This window comes from Podarcis pityusensis (assembly GCF_964106645.2).
Source record: "Podarcis pityusensis genome assembly, chromosome: 4".
In the NCBI taxonomy this organism is placed as follows: Eukaryota; Metazoa; Chordata; class Lepidosauria; order Squamata; family Lacertidae; genus Podarcis; species Podarcis pityusensis.
The window spans coordinates 849,012-872,594 of NC_138027.1; the positions used below are offsets into that span (position 1 = coordinate 849,012).

The following is a 23,583-nucleotide window of genomic DNA, read 5'->3' on the forward strand; positions in this document are numbered from 1 at the left end:
AGGTGAGAGACACAGGGCAACCCGGACGGGCTGGCATGGAATCACCCTATATAGTAGATAAGCAAGATGGCTAGCTTAAAAGCAATTTCATTAAATGTGAGGGGGTTGGGAAACCCCATCAAAAGAAAATGCATCACCTTGTATGTAAACACCATGAAACCACACATCGCCTTCCTACAATAAATACACAACCCACCCAAAGGGAGCAAACTCCTGAGTGATCCATGCTTCAGTCAACAATGAGTTGCACTTGGCTCAGCGAAGTTCTGTGGAGTAGCCATAATACTCAGTAGAGACCTGAACTTCAAAGCCGCAACAGTCCTCAAAGACAAAAGAGGCAGACTCATTTTTGCTAAAGGGACACTAGATGGCAAAACTAAACTGACAATTGGCTCCATATATGCCCCAAACTTGAAACAGCTAGAGTTCATCCAAAAAACATTAAACAAGTTCCTCTCTTCCGAAGGGAAAGCAATTCCGGGGGGTGACCTCAACCTAAATATGAAAGCATATCCCTGAAAGACACCCCCCCTACAACCCCCTGGGCAACCTTCCTCCGAAGGAAACCCTCAACAATTAGGGACTCTTACAAGTTGCTAAAAATGCTAAAAACTGGTCTCTATGACATTTGGGGTGAAGAAAACCCAGGAGACACCAGCCACACATTCTTGTCTGGGCGCTATGGCACAGTGTCCACCTGGACAGCATTCTGCTCACACAAGATCTGATCCCCTCAGTAGAATCAATGAACATAGGTAACATTAAAATCACAATAAAAAAATTCCTTCCTGTAGCACCTTAAAGACCAACTAAGTTAGTTCTTGGTATAAGCTTTCGTGTGCATGCACACTTCTTCAGATACACTGAAACAGATCCTTCTATATATTGAGAAGGTGGGGAGGGGTATTACTTAGAAGGGTGGTGGGAATCGGAGATTGGCAGATAGCTGAGATGAGCCTGTTGACGTCAATATATAGAAGGATCTGGTAACTTCTGTTTCAGTGTATCTGAAGAAGTGTGCATGCACACGAAAGCTTATACCAAGAACTAACTTAGTTGGTCTTTAAGGTGCTACAGGAAGGAATTTTTTTATTTTGACTATGGCAGACCAACACGGCTACCCATCTGTAATTAAAATCACAGATCACGCCCAAGTAGAAGTTACCCTCAAAATAGGAGAGGGAACACAAGCCACCCCATCATGGTCCTTCAGTCCCGTCCTAACCACAAATAAACAGAGTCTCACAGAAACTCTCCCAAACTACTTCAAGGAAAACAATGTAGACAACAAACAACCCTGCTCCTATGGGATGCAATGAAAGCGGTCACCAGAAGAGCTTGTATAAAAGAGAAAGCATCCCTTAAAAAACAAACCTCCTTAAAAGTTAGCAAGATAGAACAAGACATCACGGCCCTCTCATCATGCTACAAACAGGATCTAAAAAAATTCTTAAAGCTATAGAACAAAAACGGAGAGAACTAGATTCCCTATAAATCAACAAAACAATGATCAACATTCTATACTCTAAACAATGCTTCTACAAGTATGGAGGGGAAAGCTCCAGACTATTAGCAAACAGGTGTAGGAAAAAAGCACTCAGAACAAGAATACATTGCAACACCAAAAAGGACGGCAACATAACATTTCCCCCCAAAGAAATAACCTCAGAATTTGCAGAATTGTACTCCAACCTATACACCTCCCATAACTGATGAGGAACAGGAATTCATGGACAGTCTTATCACCCCAGAAGAAATAGATACAGGCCTCAAAAACCTGAAGCCGCACAAAGCCCCATGGCCCAGACAGCTTTACAGCAGAATTCTATAAGAAATTCAAATAACCCCTGATGCCCTACATTGTGGGAGTCATAAAGCCACGGCAAAGGCTTGTAATATTGCAGGGTGCCCCCTGACCTCGGCTGACCAGCACTCTGAGCTTTACAATGTATTGGAATGTATTGACCTTAAATGGAGTTGTGTTTCCTCTGGGCAGTGATGACCCTGTATGGTGATGGGTGTAATAAAAGCCTTGACCGGATGAGGTAACGTGAGACATTGGCAAACGGCCATGCGGCTGGAGAGAGACAAAGGATAATAAAAGTTACCGGAGGGAAAGAAGAAGTTCGAAGGAGCTGCTCCTCCATCCTGAAAATACAGCTGTCTCACTGTGTCTTTATTTTATGCTAAACAGCACCATTTTGTGACGGCTGGCTCCGTCACTACATGACCCACCTATTCAATGAAATCATAAAAGGGTGCCCCATTCCAAAAACCTGGACCTACTCCAAGATAGTCTCCATCCCAAAACCACTGAAATACAGCCTCAAAGTAGAATCATTCCGCCCAATCTCAATAATAAACCATGACTATAAGATACCCACATCAATCTTGGCCAACCGCCTAAAAATCTTCCTACACAAGTTAATAATCCCAGACCAGACTGGCTTCGTCCCTGGCCACAATATAACAGACCCCATCAGGAAACTACTGAATCTGATTGAACACAGCAAGGCAACTAAACTCCCACTGATAATTATGTCCCTAGAAATCCAAAAAGCTTTTGATTGCTTAGAGTGGAAATATATTTTGGAAGTACTAACTAACATGAAATTTGGCCCCAACTTCCTACAAACCCTCAAACAAATATACACCCGAGCCTCAGCAAAATGCAAGACTAACAATAATACCATAGCAATCCAAAGAGGCACAAAACAAGGATGCCCAGTGTCTCCCTTCCTATTCATCCTGGCTCTGGAACCTTTAACAATCCGTATCCGAGCAGCTGCAGACATCACTGGAGTGGAAATAAAAGGCAGAAACTATAAATCAGGGCTCTTGGCAGATGACCTAGTGCTCACAACACCAGACCCCATAAACACAGCAACCTCCCTAACCGGAGAACCCAACACATTTGCAGTGGTATCAGGCCTACAGGTAAATTTTGCAAAGTCAGAAGCAATGTGCTTCAACACCCCCCTTACACCCCAAAATAATTTGCCAACGTCACCAAGATAAAACTTTGCCGCACCAGGCTCAGATACCTAGGGGTACAAACAACCAGAAACCTCAACAAATTATACCTCTACAACTACAACCCCTTGTGGTGACAAATTAACAAAGACCTAAAGAGATGGGACAACACAAACTTCACTCTCTCAGACAAAGTAGCCATGATCACCCTCCCAAAACTAACCTACCTATACCAAACCTCCCAATATGGATTCCCTCAGCCACAAGTGGCAGAAGAAACTACAAATTCCCAAAATCCAATTATTCTGGACAACAACCATATGAGAAATATGCAAAATAACTAAGCAAGTATTAGAAGTTACCCCAGAAATGGCCCTACTAAACAAGACAATAACGCCCACTCACATCACAAAGAGCTCATAACCCACCTACTCTCAGCTGCCGGAAACATCATAGCCAGACACTGGAGAGACCTGTCAGGAGTAAGCATGAACCAATGGTACCAAATACTATGGGAAATAGCCTTATTAGAAAAACTAACCAATGAACTGAAACTGACACGGGGATAAATAGAAGAAGATGCCTTCACTCTGGTATGACTCCCAACAGCATATGAATCAAGATGGCTAACCTGATCCAAAACACACACACACCCCACTCACACATGAAAACAAAGACCACCACAGCCAACCAGAAACAAACAAGCACACCCTGGGCCAACCCCAACCTCTCTCACCACCAAAGGAACACAAGCGCATAGTAGAGAACCCACATGAGTGACGCTGACACAAAACCCCACACATACATTAAGTAAAATAGAAACTGTGAGGAGAACCAGAGATTTTAGGGTTAATAGCTCATGGAGTGACGGCCTGCCAGTGGGGGGGGGGGTCACATGGGGGGGTTCTGCTTTGTTATGTGAGCTTTTTACTTTCGGGTTTTTTTGCTCTCTCTCCCGGCCTGTTTCTCTGCTGTAAATAAAGCTTCTTAGATTAGGAAGAAGCTGCGTGCTGAGTGTTTTTCTGCATGCCTGAGATTCCCTCCACACAGAGCACACACCGCTGATCGCAACACTGTGCTACACGTCCGGAGCGGAGCTGAGGCGCAGCTGAAGTGTGCTGGGTGTTCAATTTCAGAGGTTATGGCTGCATAACACAACAGAAACATTGTCACCCCACCCCACCCCCATTCACCATGCCCCCACCTCTTCCCCCCTTTTCTTCCTAATTCAACACTAATGTCTCAACAGAGGAAACGGATCTGTAGAAAATGTAACTTGAAAAAGGAGAAATTGCACATACTTTTGTAAACCAAGAAATAAAATATGTTGTGTTTTTTTTAAAAGAGAGGGATCCCAGCCCAGAGTCCGGCTGCTGCATTGGGGACCAGTTTCCCAGTCGTCTCCCAGGGCAGCTCCCCACAGAGGCCACGGCAGCAATCCCCTCGCACCCAGAGCAGGGCATCCCAGGACCAGCTCCTCTCTCTCCCAAAGGGGTTGTTGCTGGCAAAGCAGCCGGAAATGGGCGCTGCTACTCACTGAGCCTCCAGGGACCTTGGCATCAGTGGCTGTGCGTGTGTTAAGATATCTAAAAATAATCATAATAAATCACCCGCCTAAATTTCAAGGGAGATGTCTTTGGCCCCACCCACTTGGCCCTCAGGGGTTTGCCAGATATGTTCCTCTTGCTGCCCTTCTCCCACTTTGGAACAAGCTGCCTCAAGTGTCCACATGAGAGTCAGAGGGGTCAGATAGAATCGCAGGATTGCAGAGTCAGGATGTACCCCAGGGGTCATCTAGTCCAACCCCCTGAAAGGCAGGAATCACAGCAAAAGACTCCCTGACATATAGATGGCTCTAGGTGATGGCTTCTTCTTGCGGTTATCAGCCTCTAGGAATGCGACGTCTTTTTATATGGTCTATAGAGATCTTGCTCTTCCTGCCTGTGTGCCTCCATTCCTAGTCTTTGCTCTCTATTTATAAGGAAAGATGGAGCAGGAATTTCTATCCCTTTTGATCTTGCGGAGTTTTGATGAAGCCTCCAAAGGAACATCGGAAGATGCCGTCTGCTGAGCCCGACCAAGGGCTCCCTCTAACCCTGTATAGTCCACACTGACTGGCAGCAGCTCCCCCCAGTTTCATCCAGCCCTTGCGGGAGATGCCAGGGGCTGACCCTGGAACATTCTGCATGCCAAGCAGATGCTCTTGGTTCCCCATATTTCACTAGCCTTTCAACACTATTCTGTTAGCAACCGTGGAGATTCCGCCTGCCTCTTTCCAAAGGAGAAAACTCACCTGTTTAAAGAATTTGAGGTAATGCATCATTTGTATACTTTTTTTGAATTCTATGTTTTCAGTGTCCCTGAGATCTCTTGATGAAGGGCGGTATATCAATTTAATAAATATTAACAACCATCCATTGTTAGTCCTCTGAATTTGCAATGAAGTGTATGGGGGGGGGGGGGGCTCATTTAATTTCACTGCACACAGGTGGTGTAGTGATAATAAAGGTTTATTATTATTACTGTTCTCGAAGCTACCAGCATGAGTTTGACCAAACTGCGGGAGGCAGTGGAAGACAGGAGGGCCTGGCGTGCTCTGATCCAGGGGGTCACGAAGAGGCGGACACGGCTAAACAACAACAATTATTACTGGAAGGAGAAATGGCATACAGTGGTACCTTGGGTTATATACACTTCAGGTTACAGACTCCGCTACCCCAGAAATAGTACCTCAGATTAAGAATTTTGCTTCAGGATAAGAACAGAAATTGTGCTCTGGTGGCACGGCAGCAACGGGAGGCCCCATTAACTAAAGTGGTGCTTCAGGTTAAGAACAGTTTCAGGTTAAGAACGGACCTCTGGAATGAATTAAGTTCTTAACCTGAGGTACCACTGTAAAGGTAAAGGTAAAGGGACCCCTAACCACTAGGTCCAGTCGTGACCGACTCTGGGGTTGCGGCGCTCATCTCGCTTTATTGGCCGAGGGAGCCGGCGTACAGCTTCCGGGTCATGTGGCCAGCAGGACTAAGCCGCTTCTGGCGAACCAGAGCAGCGCACGGAAACGCAGTTTACCTTCCCACCGGAGTGGTACCTATTTATCTACTTGCACTTTGAAGTGCTTTCAAACTGCTAGGTTGGCAGGAGCTGGGACTGAGCAACGGGAGCTCACCCCGTCGTGGGGATTCGAACCGCCGACCTTCTGATCGGCAAGTCCTAGGCTCTGTGGTTTAACCCACATCCTTGCCAAAGTTCAAGGATTCTCGCTTGAGGCCGAAGTCTTCTTCTTGAGCTTCTGCCGCTCAATCCTGTCTCTTCTCTCTCTTTCAACATGTTGGGGAGACAGGAGAACCTGCAGAGTCCAGCGCTGCTGAAGGTCCGTGCTCAAACTTTCCTTTTGGGCTTTTGTCCTGAAAAGGCAGCTTCATGAGCGAGATGTAAAACAGTCTTTCTGTCTGTCTGGGGCACACACTTGGCTCAAAGTCTGGGGCAGATTTCTTTGGAAAGAACTGTCTACAAAGCAACTCTTCCTCCCAGATGAAACTAATTCTTGCTTCAGTGCCAGCCCTGGGGACCCCTGCACTTCTACATACTTCTAAAGTTGGGTCCTTAAGCATTTCTTTCTTAAAGTCATTATTAAGCCATGTCATGCTTATGATATTTTATTCTCTTTTTAATGATGGTATGCTGTTATAAATGTGCATATTTGACTTCACTTAGCAATGTTGTTTTTTTTATAAAAAGTTTGAGTTTTTTTTCTGTTAACCTTGTGTTAAATATGTATTCTGTAGTTGACCTTCTTTGTAATGTTTTATTTTGAAATTTTAAGATAATATTTTAGTTTTCTGTTAATTATGTTGTTTTGACTATATACGCTATACACAACTATATTTTGACATATTTTATTGATGTTTTAATATGCTCTAAACCACTTTCAGATTTTTCTTAAAAATATAAAGCGGTATAGAAATGAAAATAATGATGATGATGATGATGATGAAGGGGTGAAGGAGGAGTCATGGTATTCTCACCATACTTTGCCAAAGAAATTTCTGGTGACTCAAAATCTTCACGAAACTGATTTACATTTCCAATGACAGGCTCCTCAACACATTGGCTGGATGATACACCAAAAGTTAACTCTTTAGAGTCCGGCAACAGCTCTTTTTGCTGCTGAGCTAAATGCTATTTAAAAGCGAGATCATTGCTTATAAGGCAAGGTGTAAACATATCATTTTCATGTACTAAAACTGATAAGGACCCTTTAAAATCTTTGTATTCACAATCTACCTGGGCTAGACTGGTTTTTACTGCTTGGACCCCACAGGGAGTTCCAAACAACTATTTACCTTCTAAAAATTGGCCAGGCGGTAATAACCCCTGAGGAAGCATCAGCCCCTGTGTCCCGTAACCCAACTATTAATATGTTATTAATTTTAATTTCATCACTGAATTGCACCTGAGCACCTGAACCCATCTAGATTGACACAAGTCAATTAATGCCGTTCTCACAGAGGCCCATTCTGGTGAACCATTTTCTGTTGAAGCTTGATTCTGGGGAGTGGGAGCTGCCGTTAGATATTGGTCACTTGGCCTTTCTCCCTCCTCCCATGAAGCTTCCTCAGACTGCAGCACACACACTTGTGCTGTTCTCGATATGCGACCCGCCTGCCATTTTCTGTCTTGCCGCAAGCTACAATCTTTCTTCCAGCCATCAATCATGCAAGACGTGGCAGGAGAGGTCCCCGGCTAGGCTCCTGGGGTGCTAGTCCTCAGCATAGACCTAGCTACTCACACCTTGAAAAGGTGTGATTCACAACAGCAGAATCTCATAGGTTAGTTTACTCTGTTGACAGCAACTGTGCATAGGAGCCAACTCCTAGGGGGCAGAGGTCCCTTGACCCTCTGATCACCCTGTGATCAGTTATGCAGGGGGGGAGCTTACCTGCTCCACCCTCAATATTTTGTTCAAGTTGGCACCCCTGCCACCATGAATGGCATGGAAGCAGCACCACATGCTGCCATGCTGTGCCCACACTGGTGTGGACCCCCGTCTTGCCCCCTGCCAAGCTCTGAAGATATCGAGAACAGTTCAATGGGTTTGTTGCCAGTGTTAGCTCTATATGAGAGTCAGGGTGCCGGAATTTCCCAATGAGAAAGCCAAAGTTGTATTTGTGATTAGCCTGCTGGAAGGGGACACCAGGCACTGGGTGGCCCCCATTCTCATTGCTGTCAGAAAACAGGCTATGATTGGACCCTTCCGTTCTCTGTTTTTGTAGCCATCGAGATCTGAGCTTGCAGAAAAAGGTCTTTTCAAGGTGATTTTAAGGGCTGGCGCCAAAGAGTCCCGCAACCTAGATGGCAGAGTGTGGATTGTGCATTAAAACAGTGGGGTGGGGTGATCTCTTGGTTTTGCTTTTGTGTAGAAATCATGGGACACAGTTTCATTCATCTTAAAGTGTCTTCTTAGAGCCAGGCATCATCAGGCACCTTCTTACAAATATACTGCATGCGTTGAGCACAGTTAAATGCCATCCAGCATCTCTCGTAGTAGCAATCAAAGGTCATTGCCCCACAGTCGTGGAACGCTTCATAATTTGGCTCATAGTAATTCCAGTACCTGAAAAGAAAGAAACAGCAGCACTGATGAATCAAGATTGGATGTTTACTTCCTCACCTGCTCCCCATGCCTTCTACCATTAAAAAGATGTTCAGATCTTTCTCTCTTAACCTCCCCCCACAACTGTGATGGATTTTTCTCCCCAGATTTTAGAATTCTAACCATGTAAAAACAACAACAACAAGAACACCACACACATGCACACACAAACTAAGACTCTCTACATTCTTTTCATATGAAGTGATTTCTCATAGGAAACTACAAAAAAGTGAGGCTGTCACTGTGGAAGGCTCAGTGGTACACACAAGAACTTTCATTCAATTTATTCAGTTTATTTTACAATTTTGGGTAGTATCCAATGCAGTACTTCTGCTATTGCCAGGATTTCCATTTCTGCAACAGAACCGCCCCTCTCTCCTCTCCATATACACCCACATCCTCCTCAGATCCGCTGTGGACCATTTTGGGTGTTGAGAGATCCTTACTCTCTCGTAGCCGAGTTAACACAGTAGTGATTGATCTGAGCATATTAAAAACTTGTTAGATTTGCATCCGCTTTCATCCACCTCATCTCACATCCATCACCCACCCCATGCATGAGGATAGCAATGACAGTATACAGAAACTAAAATAGCTACGTCTACAAATGAAATACAAAAAATAATCTATAACCACAAAGCCATTATAGAGTTGATTGAAATATATCATCGTCTCATTGATTGAAATATATCATCATCTCATTGATTGAAATATATCATCATCTCATTGATTGAAATATATCATCTCTCACATATATATCTTATCTAAATCTTACATGATGGTTCTAAGTTTAATCAATCACCCTAGCCTCCCACTTACTGGCCTTGCATTCTCCAGTGTCCATTGTATACTGAATCAAGTCCCACTACATAGCACTAAAATTCTGTGATAAATGTATTCTTTAACTCCCCCATTTTTAACTCTCCATGAATCTATTCAATTGATACTAGTAATAATGGTGTAGTAGGTGTTTTTTACTCCCATGAGATGTTTGGGTTGGATGTGCCCTTGGATCAAGTCTAAGTTCACATACAGCAGTGATTCACCAATTGGAGGTCCAAGGACCACCCACCCAGCGGCTCCATTACACCATTCGCATGACAAAAACTGCCACAGAGATATCCAAATGTTCAAAGGTAGAGGGGCCCATGGCTTGGCTTTTGAAAAAGAAGGGGTCTGTACTACTTAGCTAACTGGGAAGCACTGGCATACAGGGTTTAAGTTCCCAGCTGGTATTATCCAACTCCAATGGCCGTTTGTGAACTTTACTCAATGCCTTTGCCAAAAAGGTTAAGTGGTTAGTATTGGCTGCATCAATGGAGATGAATGCCATTGGGTTTTGTTCCAGGAGAAAGCGACCCTCTGTTCATCCAGTCTTGGTAATAAATGCCAGACCAGCTCGCTGTTCTACTACCAAGCTGTGGATGAGTGAGATCTTACTCTGACCTTGTCAATGCATCAACACGGGTTGAAAAGGGTTGTTAGATACTTAAAGGGAACCATGAACTGTCTTAAACAACCCAAAACTATTGGGGATCTGTCAGTGATTCCTGCTTTGCAGGGGGTTGGACTAGATGACCCTTGGGGTCTCATCCAACGCTAAATTTCTATGTGTCTATGATTATATTCAAGAAAGTGAGCTTCATCTACCCTCCCTTACACACTTACTTCATCTGCTCCTATTATTTTAGGTTTGAAATTGCTGGTTATTCAGCTTGTTTAGCAGATAACTGCAGAAATACTTTCCTAAAGAGAGTGTTGCTCAGCTTTAGGTTCTTGCAAGTCCTTTTGAAGCTGAGCTAAGCAGCACAAAACATTTAAAATCATGCCTTCATCCTCTTCCGAATCACCGCATTCACTAGGTTAGAGAAGCATTTGGAACGCATGCCATTCTTCATAAACTTACGTGGTTTCAGGACTCATTCCTGATGTCCATCTCCATGTCCCTCCCTTGTCTTTAAAGAGTCCAATCCAAAAAAGCATTTTACGGCCTTTTACTTGCTGGTTTATAAAGAACTAGGGTAGGGGAAGGGAGAAAGAAAAAACAGAAAATCATCAGTAGCAATGAGGAGCAAGGCACTTCTCTCAAAGCCCTTCTAGACAATGTTCCTTTCTCTGGGAGACTACAGCCCTTTACCGACATTCAACAGGCACAAAACAAATACGTTTCAAAAGGAGCAGGTGTCACCACTGGAAGTCCAATACACATTTTTTTTAAGAAGCAGTGATCAAAACTATACAGTGGTACCTTTGTTCTCAAACGCCTTGGTACTCAAACACCTTGGTTCCCAAACGCGAAAACCTGGAAGTAAGTGTTCCAGTTTCTGAACATTTTTCAGAAGCCGAATGTCCGATGAGGCTGTCTGGCTATTGTTCCCAGGGTGCCTGCACTAACCGGAAGATGCTCCTTGGTTTTCAAACATTTCACAAATCAAATGGACTTCCGGAATGGATTAAGTTTGGCGTTTTGGGTTTTGCTATTTATTTTGCCTTTTTGTTTTTTAGGCTTTTTTGCTTAATTTGTTTTTGTGACTGTGTGGAACCCAGTTCAGCTACTTGTTGATTGATTGATTGATTGATTGATTGATTGTGTGATTGTGGAAATGGTTAAAAGCCCCCCATCCAAACAATGACTATCATCAGTGCAGGTAAGAAAAAAAATAATAATTTTAATTTCCGTCATCTACGATGCTTCTTATTAATTTTACGGCACATTACATAGATTCTTGCTTTCATTTTATGGTCTCGTTAGATAGTAAAATTCATTTAAATTGCTGTTTTAGAGGATGCTTTTAAAAGGTTGGAATGGATTAATCTGTTTTGCATTGCTTTCTATGGGAAAGCACACCTTGGTTTTGAAATGCTTTGGTTTTGGAACGGACTCCTGGAACGGATCAAGTTTGAGAACCAAGGTACCACTGTACATAGTACTCCAAGTAAGGTTGCATCAAGCACCAAGAATAATTGTGTACTGAGGATGTGCTATTGTCCCCCTGATCCAAATTATGATGATGCTGATGATGATGGAATCAAGGAAGCATCCCAAAGAGGAAATATTACAGTGAAGGGTAACTTCACCTGCCCTCACCGAGACTGGCTACATATGTCTTTCCATACGTATGTCTTTCATGAAACAGAGTTAAAATTTCCAGATATTGTAAATGACTGTGCCATAAAACAGTTTGTCTTGAAACCATCTAGCAGGACAGTGACCGGTGTAGCAAACACTCCAATTTCTGCATCCATGCTTGCTTGTTGATTCCAGAGACACTGGAATCAGTCTGGTTGTGGTATGCTTGAAGGACTGATGATGGGGTCTCACTCATGTCTGTGTCCTGCAGCACCCCAGTAGCCCCTCTACCTGGGCTAAGGGGTTGGGAGAGGGATATACCTTGCAAGGTCCTTTAGAGTCATCTCCATGATACTCTCATGCCAGAGGGTTAGGGTGGAGCAGAGGAAGACTCTACAGAGCAGAGGAAGAATTTACCGGCAAGCCAAGGGATAGATGCCCCTCAAGTATCTCCTCCTCCTCCAAGACCTCTTTCCTGACTGCCAGCTTCATTCTATTAGAGCTCAGCAGCTCCAAGAAACCTTAGTGAGTCCCAGATGGTAGCAGCTGCTCCCTGCCCCACCCACCCCTTGGCTTGACTGATGGAGTTGCTGTCTTGGCTGCATACAGGTGGATTGGAGCTTCTTAAATGGATAGTGATGACAGGAGCCTTTGGCTCAAGGAGATCTCCTACCTTCCTGTACTCAGCTTTGATGCTCACCTGTTCTTCCCTTGTTTCCACAGAAATGAGCCTGGCGCCCTCCTGCTCACAGTATTTTTTGGAATCCATCCATGAGCGTAGCTCAAGAGAAAAGAAATAGAATGTCCTTGAATATACCATCCAACCATCGTCCAAGTTCCTAGTAAGGATGTCTTTGAGTCAAGCCAGATATGGAGGAAGAAAAGAAAAAGAAAACAAGATAGGGAATTTAAGGGGACCAACTTTGTATTTCTGTGCGGACTTCAATTATTTTTGTTAAGTTCATTTCTGTGGCCACGTGATAACACACATTCATCTAGGAAGCTCAGAAAGATTAAAATAAGACCATTAACTCGTCACCCCATGCTGATGCTGCAGTAAATATCTGGGTGGGCATAGCTGGGAGTGCAGTCAAGAACCTTTTATTCGAGGGAATAGACAAAAGATGTACTATATAGAGCCCACCCAGGAATTAAATCAGGAGTGTGCTCTGACAGATCAGATGAGGGAAGAGGAGATTGCTGAACCTCGGGCGCCAGAGATGGAGGGAGCTGTGGCCCAGCAGGAACATGAGTTCTTGGATCTGACAAATGAACTTGGAAAAAGCCAGATCTGGAAAGATAAAGTTTGGTTTGGTTTGGAAATGGGGGGTTGGATAGACCCCCCCTATGCAGGGATGTTTGGACTTTTCAAGTCTGGCAATGGGCCGTGAGATGTTTGGGGTTGTGGGGGCTCTTAATTCTGGAGAAACTTTGAAACATGTTTTTAAATACCACATGGAGTTTAGTGTGGAATATGGAAAAGGGACTGATTTGTCGAGAAGGGTCAAAAACACTGTCAAGTTGGAGTTCCCACGAGTGAAAGGAGCAGGAGACAAAGTAAAGTACAGGTATAAATATGAAGAAGAGCTGCGGAAGGGACATGGAAGAGACTTAAGGGCCTCGGACATAAGGTTACCAGGTTAATGCGCTAGATTGATGGGATAGAAAGGACTGACAAAACCCGGGACCAGGAGGAAGAGACGCTGGATGAAGATTGGAAGAATTTTTTTTTTTTATTAGGATTGCTTTATAAAATTGATGAATGTTAGAAAAATGTTGGAACGAAATCATTTGGCTTTAGCAAAAATGTTAAAAGAATTATGTAAGAATATGTTACGGTTATGAGAAATTGGTATAAATAAGATCTAAGTTTTAAGTTTTAGGGTCTTTTATAGTAAGATAAAGGTTAAAATAGATTAAGGTAATGTAATGACAGAATATTATGAAAGATGGAAAGGATTTGCTGTGACAATTAACAACTAGGATACAAAAAAAGGGAGGACTGAGGAGGTCAAAGAAAGAAGGTAATGACAGCTAAGGATTCGAGAATATTGGATTTGTTTTTAAATGTTTGTGGCTTATTTTTGCTTTTTGATTGTGTTGTGTTACGTGCTTTGTTCTTATTTTTTGATTTTGATTTTTATCAATTTGTATTGTTTGATTGTGGTTTGTTTTTATTTTGTTTTTTCTCTTTCTTTCTCTTCTTTGTTTTTCTGTATTTCTAAAATTCTTAATAAATATCATTTAAAAAAAAAAAAGATGTACGTCCCCTCACAGGCCTGATCTGAACCCCTGGGGCCTCACCTATTTGTTAAAAATCTGGATACTCAGGGCAGCATCAGGGCAGATTTGAAGGTTGGGGAGGGGAAGTAGCTGTGGTTTATCACAAAATTCTCTTCCTCTCTCCAGGCTCTCTGCTGGGGGGTGGGGACAGGAATCTGGAGTGTGTGTTGCTGGCATTGGGCAACTGGGACAGATGAGGGATTCTGCTGGTTTACCACCCACTTTGCTGCCCAGCAGTCTCCCTGCCTGAGCTGACAGGATGGATCCAGTGGGTTTCCAAAATGGCTCTGGGGGATTTTGGTGCTCCTGCCAAACTTTGGCCAAACTCTGGAACAACAACAACAACAACAACAACAACAACAACAACAACAACAACATAATACTTTATTTATATGCTTTTATTTATGTTGTGCCCAGCCACCCTGGATGACTTCCAACAAATTAAAACACAATTGTACACAAACCATTAAAAACTTCTCTGAACAAGGCTATTTTCAGTCAGATAGTTGTTTATTTCCTTGACATCTGGTGGGAGGGAGTGCCACAGAGCAGGCGCAGCTACCCAGAAGGCCCTCTGCCTTGCCTCGGGCAGTTGACACAATTGCCCCTGAGTGCCCTCTCCCTCTTCATGCAGCCTGTTTGGCCCCCTGGTCTACTGCAGAGGTTAGGGTGAAGAAAGAATCTGAGAGATGGCTTGAATGTGAGTGGAGGAAAAATCTGGTTGAATGCAATCGACTACTGGTGAGGGCTCATCATCGAGCCCACCAAGTGGCAGTGAAGGCTACAAAGAAGGCTTGCTTTGCTTCCTCCATTGTGCCATCCAGCAGAGCTTTCCCGGGTAGCGTGGGGCCTGCTACAGTCTGAGAGCAGCTTTCTGTGACTTGTTTGCAAAGCATTTTGAGGATAGAATTGCTTGCATCTTGACCCTGCTATTACAGCAGATGAATCTCAAAGGGTGTCCAGAGCAGAGTCGGTTTCCACTGTGCTGGGTGTGCCGTTGCACCAATCACCCCACTGCCCAGCAGTCTCTCTAAGTTGGCGGAAGTTGCCTTGAAAGTGCTGCTCCAGAATCCCTCTCCCGTGGGTCAGTATAAGAAAGGACAGGTCTTTTAGCTGACCTGTTTTGATTGTCTCTGTTATAACAAAGAATGGCAAAGTCTTTTCTTTCCTCACTGCAGAAGCTAAATCAGTTCCAAAGTTCAGGAGAGCTAAACTGAGCATCTCTGATGTTTCCCTAGGGAGGCAGCTCTCTGCTCTGGCTCTAAGAGTTTTCAGCTGGGGGGGGGGGGGCCTTTCAGCTGGTGCAGAATCAGGGCTGATTCCCACTGCACTACAATTTTCCAGCATCGTAGGGTAGCTTACCAATTTCCTTCTGCAGTTGATCATTTCTGTTGGCAAAATACCGCATTTCCTCTGATATGTTTTGAGCTGCAGCGAGTATTTGGAAGTCTAAAAGATTAGAAACGGTTTAAGGCAGGAGCATCTGAAATAACAATCTGCAAATCCTAAGAAACCATTTTCAAACATTTTGAAACGCTCTAGCCTAAAACGAGGAGCAGAGCTCCAGGACGGGGTTTTTTTTATGAATATGAGGGCACATTTGATTCTCTGTGGCTGAGATCACCAATGAAAAGTCTCTGGAGAATCCTGCGGCTGGATCAGACCAAAGACCCATGCAATCCACTATCCTATTCTCATATTAAAAGTGACTCACGAAGTATCTCTGATGTTCCCTTCCTATGTCCTCCTTTTCTGCTGGGAATCACAGAGTCACAAAGCAATTCCTCCCTGAGTCCCACAGCAGAGCCAAATATACAAAGAATACTTTGCAGTTTTCAGTTATGCTTTGTGAGATCTGAGAAAATACAGGCACCCAAACTCTTTTTCTGATGAATATTGGGTTGCATTCCCTATAGTTCTAAAAAGGACGTTATGTAAGCACAGGAATTTCTCTTTGTGCAATGCAATCTTCAGCCCCCTCCCCTCCAATCTGTTCTGAAGTTTCCCCCACCCTGGAGAGCAGCTTTGGTGATGGCATGCAGGGAGAAGTGGGGGGAACGTTCCCTTGTGCTAGTGCTAAAATCTTACACTAGCACAAACATTGTGAATTGCAGTGTGATGGGGGAGGACAGCATTTCTTTTTTTAAAAGATATTTATTAAAGTTTCAAACAAAATTACAATAATAAGAAAAAGATAAGAAAAGGAAAAGAAAAAAGAAAATACAAAATGCAGAAAAATAAAAAACAATTAAAAACAAATCAATCTTTCCATATCTTGTCTTTCATTTACTTGTTTCCCTGACCTCCTCACACCTCCCTTTTTTGTATTCCAGTTCAATTAGTTAATTCAGCAAATCCTTTCCCTTTGTTTTTATCTTAATCCTTTGTCTTGATATATTATAACTAGATTCACACCTATTAGCAATCCATTTTTACATACACCTTTGTAACATTGCTGCTAAAACCACTTAACTTCATTCCAACATCATTCTAACATTCATTAATTTTACAGTATTTCTGTAAATAGTCTTTAAATTTCTTCCAATCTTCTTCCACCGACTCTTCTCCCTGGTCTCGGATTCTGCCAGTCATTTCCGCCAGTTCCATATAGTCCATCACCTTCATCTGCCATTCTTCCAAGGTGGGGAGGTCTTGTGTCTTCCAATACTTTGCAATAAGTATTCTTGCTGCTGTTGTGGCATACATAAAGAAAGTTCTATCCTTCTTTGGCACCAATTGGCCAACCATGCCCAGAAGAAAGGCCTCTGGTTTCTTCAGAAATGTATATTTAAATACCTTTTTCATTTCATTATAGATCATCTCCCAGAAGGCCTTAATCCTTGGGCACGTCCACCAAAGGTGAAAGAATGTACCTTCAGTTTCTTTACATTTCTAGTGGGGAGGTGTGAGAATCACAACCGTCTGCTTTTCTTCCTGCTGAGCAATGAAACAGGGATAAACTCTGTTGGGTGCTGAGTTTCATTGAATACATGTATTGCTCAAGCAATATGAACCCCAAATTTAACTACAGGAATTGAAATCTGTTTAAATTTAACTACAGGAATTGAAATCTGTTTAAATGAAACCTGTTTTAGCAAAAGTGAGGATTTGTATATAAAATGCTTACCATCCTTGTCCATATAGTTTGAATCAATCCCAACCACAAAGGTTCGAATCATGTTCATTGCCTCTTGGAACTCTGCTCTTTTTTCCACTTCCTTCTTATCTAAAAGGTAGAAAAGAAATGAAGAAAATGTGTTCTAGCCCACTAGTCTGATGAGCTGTGCAAGCGGGATACATGGTTTCAAACTGCTATTAATATTTAATTTTAAATGCTGACTTGTAACAGGGTCCCGGGACCTCAGGGAGAAGGGCGAATAAAAAATCAAATCAACAAAAACAAGAATATGACTTCTATTAATATTTTCTGCTCCAAACCCTTATACTGAGGTTTCCTGTGCCTTGATTGTGGCTGCCCTGGTGGCTGGGGTTCTGTTTCCATGACTGGCCTTCCTCAGAGAGCATTAGATTTTTGGTTGTCTAGATCAGTGTTTCCCAACCTTTTTTGGGCAAAGGCACACTTGTTTCATGAAAAAAATCTCGAGGCACACCACCATGCCAGATGGGGAAAGGTCACTTTTTACTTATGTAAAAAAAAATTAAAAAATAGTAACAGCATAGAAGGTAATGGTTAGGCTAGCATCCCTCTTCCAAATATGCTAGGTTTTTATTTGCAGGGACTGTTCTACATGGGAAAGCATTCAGCACTGTCATTCTCCCATCTGCCATCTGAATTGGTACTATTCTGGGTCAACTTACTCTGCTGCATGTGTAGATGAAAATGGCACCAAGTGTGGGGGAGGGGGCAGAACAGGTTTCAGATACAGGATATTAAGCATACACGTACTTCAGATTGAACTGGTTGCTTGCTTTGCAAGTTTTCATTTCCCAAATGACTGCCTTGGCAAGCGCAATACCTACCAGGCTCAACGCCGGTCTCGCGCTGCCGCTTCCCGCGCTCTCAAGGACCCGGGAGGAGGAAGGCGTGAAGGGAATCCCGAAGGCGCGAAAACCTCACGCATGCGCAGGCCTTCCGCCTGCGACAGCCCAGTAGGCCGGCCGAAGCGAGCGGCGATGGGATGTGGGAGGGAGCTCGCTCGCCGCCCCGCGTGTGCCTATGTGGGGCACGTTACAGCCCCGTGACGTCAGCGCCACGCAGGCAGCCAGGCAGGCAGACGGCGAGAGCCCCGCGCTGGGCGGCCTCTCCTCGCCGCCGCCGCCCCGCCTCTCGCCACCCGACTCGCCCGCCTCCCTCCCACGGCACACCAGGCAACGTCTCGCGGCACACTAGTGTGCCGCGGAACACCGGTTGGGAAACACTGGTCTAGATACACCTGTCCTCTTTGTCCTACAGACTTGCATTTGCCAGGCTGGCTCATGCTCTGCCATATGCTTAAAATATGCAAATTCTTGGATCATTTGACTCCCTCCCTCCGAGCTTTGCTTACTTTGGAGTGCCCTTAAAAAATGAACTCGCTAGGCAAATAGGCCATGTGTTCATCTATCCGGTGCTATTTTTCTAGAAAAAGAGGCACTCAAACTCGCCATTAATGCCTCCCTTGTTCTCTTAGAATGGAGACATCACCCACCTGAGAGGGGCCAGAACTGAGTCCTGATGAATTCCGGCTGAAAAAAGCCCTGCATATATCTCAATATTTAGGTAGGCTATGGATCCAGCCACATTAGCCATGGCCTTATCCTTTGCGGCCTGTTTCCCCCAAACACTTTCCTTGAAGGAACTGGAGCCCTAGCAGAGGGCAAGGTGCCGATGACCAGAAATGGGGGCTCTCCCACAGCAAATGAGGATTAGTGGGGAAAGGAGGAGAGAATTGCAAGCTGGGAAAGGGAATTGTCCAGGATGTCCCAGGGACTTGTGTTAGCCTGTGCTTCTGTTCCAAGTGCTGGAACTCACTTATTCAGGGAGAACAAAACAGTGCCATTGCTCTCACTGGGTGACAGCTGGAACTCCCTCCCTGGTATAAAAGAGAGATGAAAGGGGTAAATGGAAGGTGGATCCTGCCATCTCTTTTTGGAAATGCTATTGGCATTAAAATAAAGCCCGTGTTATTAGTTGCTAAGTCCGCCAATTATGTACTTACATAGCATGTAAATCAGCAGCGTCATGGCAATAAGGATGAAAATCTCAAATATGATCAATCTTTCACCCGTTGGAGATTGGAAGAAAGTAACCAAGTCCTGAAAAGCAGATGCTTGAAGAAAGAAAATTCTGCTTTAGCCATCAGTAGCCAACATACCATTGCCACTCCAGGAAAAAGGGTTTCCATGTGCTGTGGAAGCCATCAGCCAGAGACACTCAACTGTTCAGGGGGTGGGCACTTGGGAGGATAAAAGAAGGTGGAGGGAGCAAGGAGAGATGCCTTGCTGCTTGAGGAAACTTTTCTGACCAATGTCTGGATCAGAAGACAGGAGCCTTTGATACTACTTTCTGCCCCCCAGGCAAATGACAAGATGCTCCCTCCAAACACATAATTCCACATACACAAGCTGGGCTGGGCTGGCCATTGGCTCTTATCTCAATGTGGCTAACGGGGCAGCAGACTAACTGAGGAGGCGCAGTGTGTGGTCTGCACATCTCTACCCACCCCAGACCTGCTACCTGAGGCAACTGCCTCATTCTGCCTAGTTGTACAGCCATTCCTGGCTGCACACACTAAAGGAACACAGCAGCCAGCAGCAAAGAGTAGGCTCACCCCTGGGGTTTCTACGGGGCTTAGTGGATCTCTGGCACCCAAAGAGCTGTGTGGGCTTTACTTGGCACTCCTCCCTGGCACAACATGACTGGCTCCACTCCCTGCCCGTCTCCCCATCAACTTCCCTTTCCCGCGCATTCCTTATCCCTATGACTGTGCTGTATACAGACCACCAGTTTCATTTGCTTTTGCTTTACGCTTTCTGGACGCTGGAAGCTTTGTGGGCGTTGGCTTCACCATCCTCTCAGATGTGTCTGTGAAACAACAAACTATTATAACATGGAGGATAAGACCATGAACACATTGCTTGGATGCTGGGGGGTTTTCCCTTCCAAGCTCAGAGTATAAGTCTCTTGTCAAGCATGAAAGTTCACAATATTCTCTTTGTTGTCCTGCACTTAAACTCCCCATTTCAAGAACATAATTTTTAAAATAGATGCACATCTACAAATGTAAAGGATTTCATCGGTACAAAGTTGAAATGGGCAACAACTTCTGGCCAAAAATGGGTCTCAATGAGGCATTTCCAACATTAAACTTTGGCGTCTGTCAGGATCAGACAATCCTTTCCCATAAAGACATTGTTGAGTCCAATATGACTGAAATGTCTTTTTCTTTTGCTGGATCAATCTCCATTTTAAAGAGATGTTCCATATGGATTCAAAGGCATTTAAAAAAATGTTTTAGATAACATAGCTTTCTCATTTGCATCTTATTCCTCTCTAAGCTCCTGGGCATCTAGTTTATAGGACTTCAGTAAGCATTTGCAAGCAACAGTTATGGGTTTGATCCATCTTTTCTCTCTATATCCATTTTATGGGGTAAATCAAATTTGGGGCAATCTTCTTTGTGGAAGAAACGGGTTGATTGTAAGATCTGTACACTAGATCAGCTGATAAATCAGATGGAGAATTTTTGGTTCTTTTTAAAATTGCAGCTGAAATCTCAGTTACTGGTGTGTGCTGAAAAGAAATATCTTGCTTTGCAACATTTGTTGGTGTTTATTGATAGGCTATCTGCTTTGATACCAGCCCTCAGGCTGAAAGTGGCTTCCCCATAATACATTACCAGATGTTCACCATTTAATAGACTGTGTGGGATCTATGAGGTCTTCAGATGTTCCTGGGTGCCAACTCCTTCCATCACAGGCATCATGGTCAATGTTTGGGGATGACGGGAGTTGCAGACCAGTAACATCTGGAGGGCAACATGTTCCCCATTGTTGATGGAAGGTATATACATTTAATTATAGAATTACCTCCTGATCATCAGAAAAGATGGAGTACTAGATCCCATCTCACTTGGATGAATATAACTCCAATTGAGTCTAGCAAGACTTTGGAGACCATCAGTTGGACCTGGAAAAGAAGCAGAGAGAAGCTGCTACCCTGGCTCTACAAGTGTGCCATTTTGTTTTCTTTTTGCAAAGACCCAGCCTGACATCTGGTGCTGTGGCAGAAAGGAAGGAAGGAAGGAAGGAAGGAAGGAAGGAAGGAAGGAAGGAGGCTGTTGTCTAATCCCGTTTTGAAGCCATCTGAGCTAGCAGCCTTTGATATGCCAGCAAATGGGTTTCCCAAAGACTTGTATTTTCTGGATCATGATCTGGATCATGATCTAGATCTGGATTGACAAACTGGGCCCATGAATCAGAGCAGGGCACCTGTATTGCCAGGGAATAAAACAGAATGTGGTGCTCCTGGTTTGCGATGGAGTTGTAGCTTTAAGGTAAGGAACGTGGCTGTTTGAGAAGAAGCGAAAACAACTTCATGGCTTGGCCAGCTATCAAACACCTGCCTGCATGGGGGAAGGAAGGAAGGAAGGAGGAGCCAGTTGTCTGGGAACAAGGAAACTAGCCTTATTTTGACTGCAGAGATAAAGAAAGAATGCAAATGAAGGCTCATGGCCACACTTGTCGACTCCCAGGCCAGATCAAAGGATGGGAATGGGATTACATCATTAATTACATCTGTTGCCAGCTTATAATAATTTATTATTTGTACCCCGCCCATCTGGCTGGGTTTCCCCAGCCACTCTGGGCGGCTTCCAACAAAGATGAAAAATATCACACATTAAAAACTTACCTGAACAGGGCTGCCTTCAGAGAACAGGGCTTGGCATGAGACTTTCACTATGGACTATATAATGGCCAGCAGCTGAAGGAGACAGTGAGATCTTGATACATTATTCTATGCTCCATTCCAGAATGTGAAGAGAAAGACTGTCTGCCAGTCTGAAGCCTTCCAGATCTCCATCGGCTGGGGAGACATGAAGAACTGAACCTATTCTATCCCTATTATTATTATTGTTTCCCAAGAACTTTTGCTTATTGGTTATATTGCTAGCTTTGTAGTTTATTCCAGTTGCTGCTGGCTTTACATTAGACTCTGTCCTACGTTGCTGATCAATTTCTTTGCTAATGTTAACCAATTAATAAAAGTTTGTCGCTACCTAAGAGTCTGTCAGTCCTCCGTCCAACCTCTCGCTTGCCTGGTGGTTGCCATTGGCCAAACAGTCATTAGGGGGTGCTGCCCAGGCAGCACCTGTACACAGTCCTAGAATGTTCCACCACTCAGTTTCATGGGATGACCCTGAGTTCTAGTATTTAAAAGAGAAAGACCACCTGTAATTTAAAAAAGTTTCCTATCATTTCCCCTCTTAGTGACCTTTTGGCCCTGGAATGAGACCCTGCAAATATCATAGCTTGTAATGAAAGTGTTAAACCCACCTCGCCTCTTTCTGTTTTGATAACTTGTTGTTGTCATGGAACAATCTTTTCTCTACTTTCTTCATAAGGTTGTTTCACCTTCCCACTGGCTAAGAACCACCTCCCTTGTGACGTCAGGGATTCCAGAACTCCTCCCATTTAGTCTATACCATTTCTTGATTGGCTCCTCATCATATCCAATAAGCATTTGTTATACCACCTATCTTTTCAAATGATTTTACATTTTATTTTTTATTTAGGTCGGGTACATACAGTACCTTCAAAGCATACCCCTCAGAAGAATCCTTACTCCTCATAAACTCTGCTAGTAATATTGGAAAGCTTCCTATCTCAGCACTTGTACCAGGAAATATGACAAAGTGCATTAGTATAAATCTTCATTTGCAAAGTTAAAGCACAAAGAAAAGGAACAGACGCAGTCAAATTTCAATATGTTTGGTTTACATTTATTGAATGTATCATCATCAAAACAAACATGCCACCAATGCTCTTTTTCCAGAAAAAAGGGTGCCAGAACTGACTCTTACTGTATAATGGTGTCCACCTGAGAGGTGTCAGAACTGAGCCCTGCATGCAACTGACCTTCAAGAGAGGGTCACTCATGGAGAACTGTACTTGGATTGAAAGATAGATCTGCACAAACTCAGAATTGGACTCTGCTAATAACAAGGCCAGTGGAAGTGATGATATTCCATCTGAACTCTTTAAAATTTTAAAAGATGATGCTGTTAAGGTGCTACACTCAATGTGCCAGCAAGTTTGGAAAACTCAGCAGTGGCCAGAGGATTGGAGAAGATCAGTCTACATCCCAATCCCAATCCCAAAAAAGGGCAGTGCCAAAGAATGCTGCAACTACCGCACAATTGCACTCATTTCACACGCTAGCAAGGTTATGCTTAAAATTCTACAAGGCAGGCTCAAGCAGTATGTGGATCGAGAACTCCCAGAAGTGCAAGCTGGATTTAGAAGAGGCAGAGGAACCAGGGACCAAATTGCAAACATGCGCTGGATTATGGAGAAAGCTAGAGAGTTCCAGAAAGACATCTACTTCTGCTTCATTGACTATGCAAAAGCCTTTGACAGTGTCGACCACAGCAAACTATGG

The 23,583-nt window shown here is 43.8% G+C and overlaps 3 protein-coding genes across 9 annotated transcripts in view; 2 read left to right on the plus strand and 1 right to left on the minus strand.

The window, feature by feature from the left end:
- Positions 1-23,583, plus strand: part of LOC308475117 (uncharacterized protein) — a 120,929-nt gene that overhangs the window by 77,938 nt on the left and 19,408 nt on the right. The gene's annotated exons all lie outside the window — the stretch shown is intronic.
- The window catches only part of LOC308475218 (uncharacterized protein), a 172,343-nt gene that overhangs the window by 23,192 nt on the left and 125,568 nt on the right, over positions 1-23,583 (plus strand). The gene's annotated exons all lie outside the window — the stretch shown is intronic.
- LOC308475327 (CD209 antigen-like protein D) lies at positions 8,115-22,595 on the minus strand. Of its 7 annotated transcripts, XM_081002420.1 has the most exons (11): positions 22,479-22,593; positions 22,202-22,348; positions 21,835-22,008; positions 21,012-21,111; positions 19,924-20,007; positions 19,142-19,252; positions 17,110-17,208; positions 15,345-15,431; positions 12,400-12,551; positions 10,536-10,645; positions 8,115-8,590 (listed from the first exon to the last, which is right to left on the minus strand). In XM_081002420.1, the coding sequence occupies exons 5-11, from the start codon at positions 19,991-19,993 to the stop codon at positions 8,437-8,439; spliced, it is 783 nt and encodes a 260-aa protein (XP_080858546.1). In that variant the 5' UTR covers positions 19,994-20,007; positions 21,012-21,111; positions 21,835-22,008; positions 22,202-22,348; positions 22,479-22,593; the 3' UTR covers positions 8,115-8,436. The 7 variants fall into 7 exon arrangements, with proteins under 7 accessions (XP_080858546.1, XP_080858545.1, XP_080858549.1 ...); XM_081002419.1 differs by lacking the exon at positions 22,202-22,348 and having other exon boundaries at positions 22,479-22,595; XM_081002423.1 differs by lacking the exon at positions 21,835-22,008.

What these genes read in the sequence shown, in the direction of transcription:
- LOC308475327 (XM_081002419.1), bottom strand. Translation starts at nt 19,993, where the DNA reads ATGGTGAAGCCAACGCCCACAAAGCTTCCAGCGTCCAGAAAGCGTAAA. An exon ending in TGGAAACAAGGGAAGAACAG is followed by an intron (nt 10,646 to 12,399) that starts GTGAGCATCAAA and finishes CCCCTACCCTAG; the next exon opens with TTCTTTATAAACCAGCAAGT. An exon ending in GGAATGAGTCCTGAAACCAC is followed by an intron (nt 8,591 to 10,535) that starts GTAAGTTTATGA and finishes CTTTCTTTTCAG; the next exon opens with GTACTGGAATTACTATGAGC.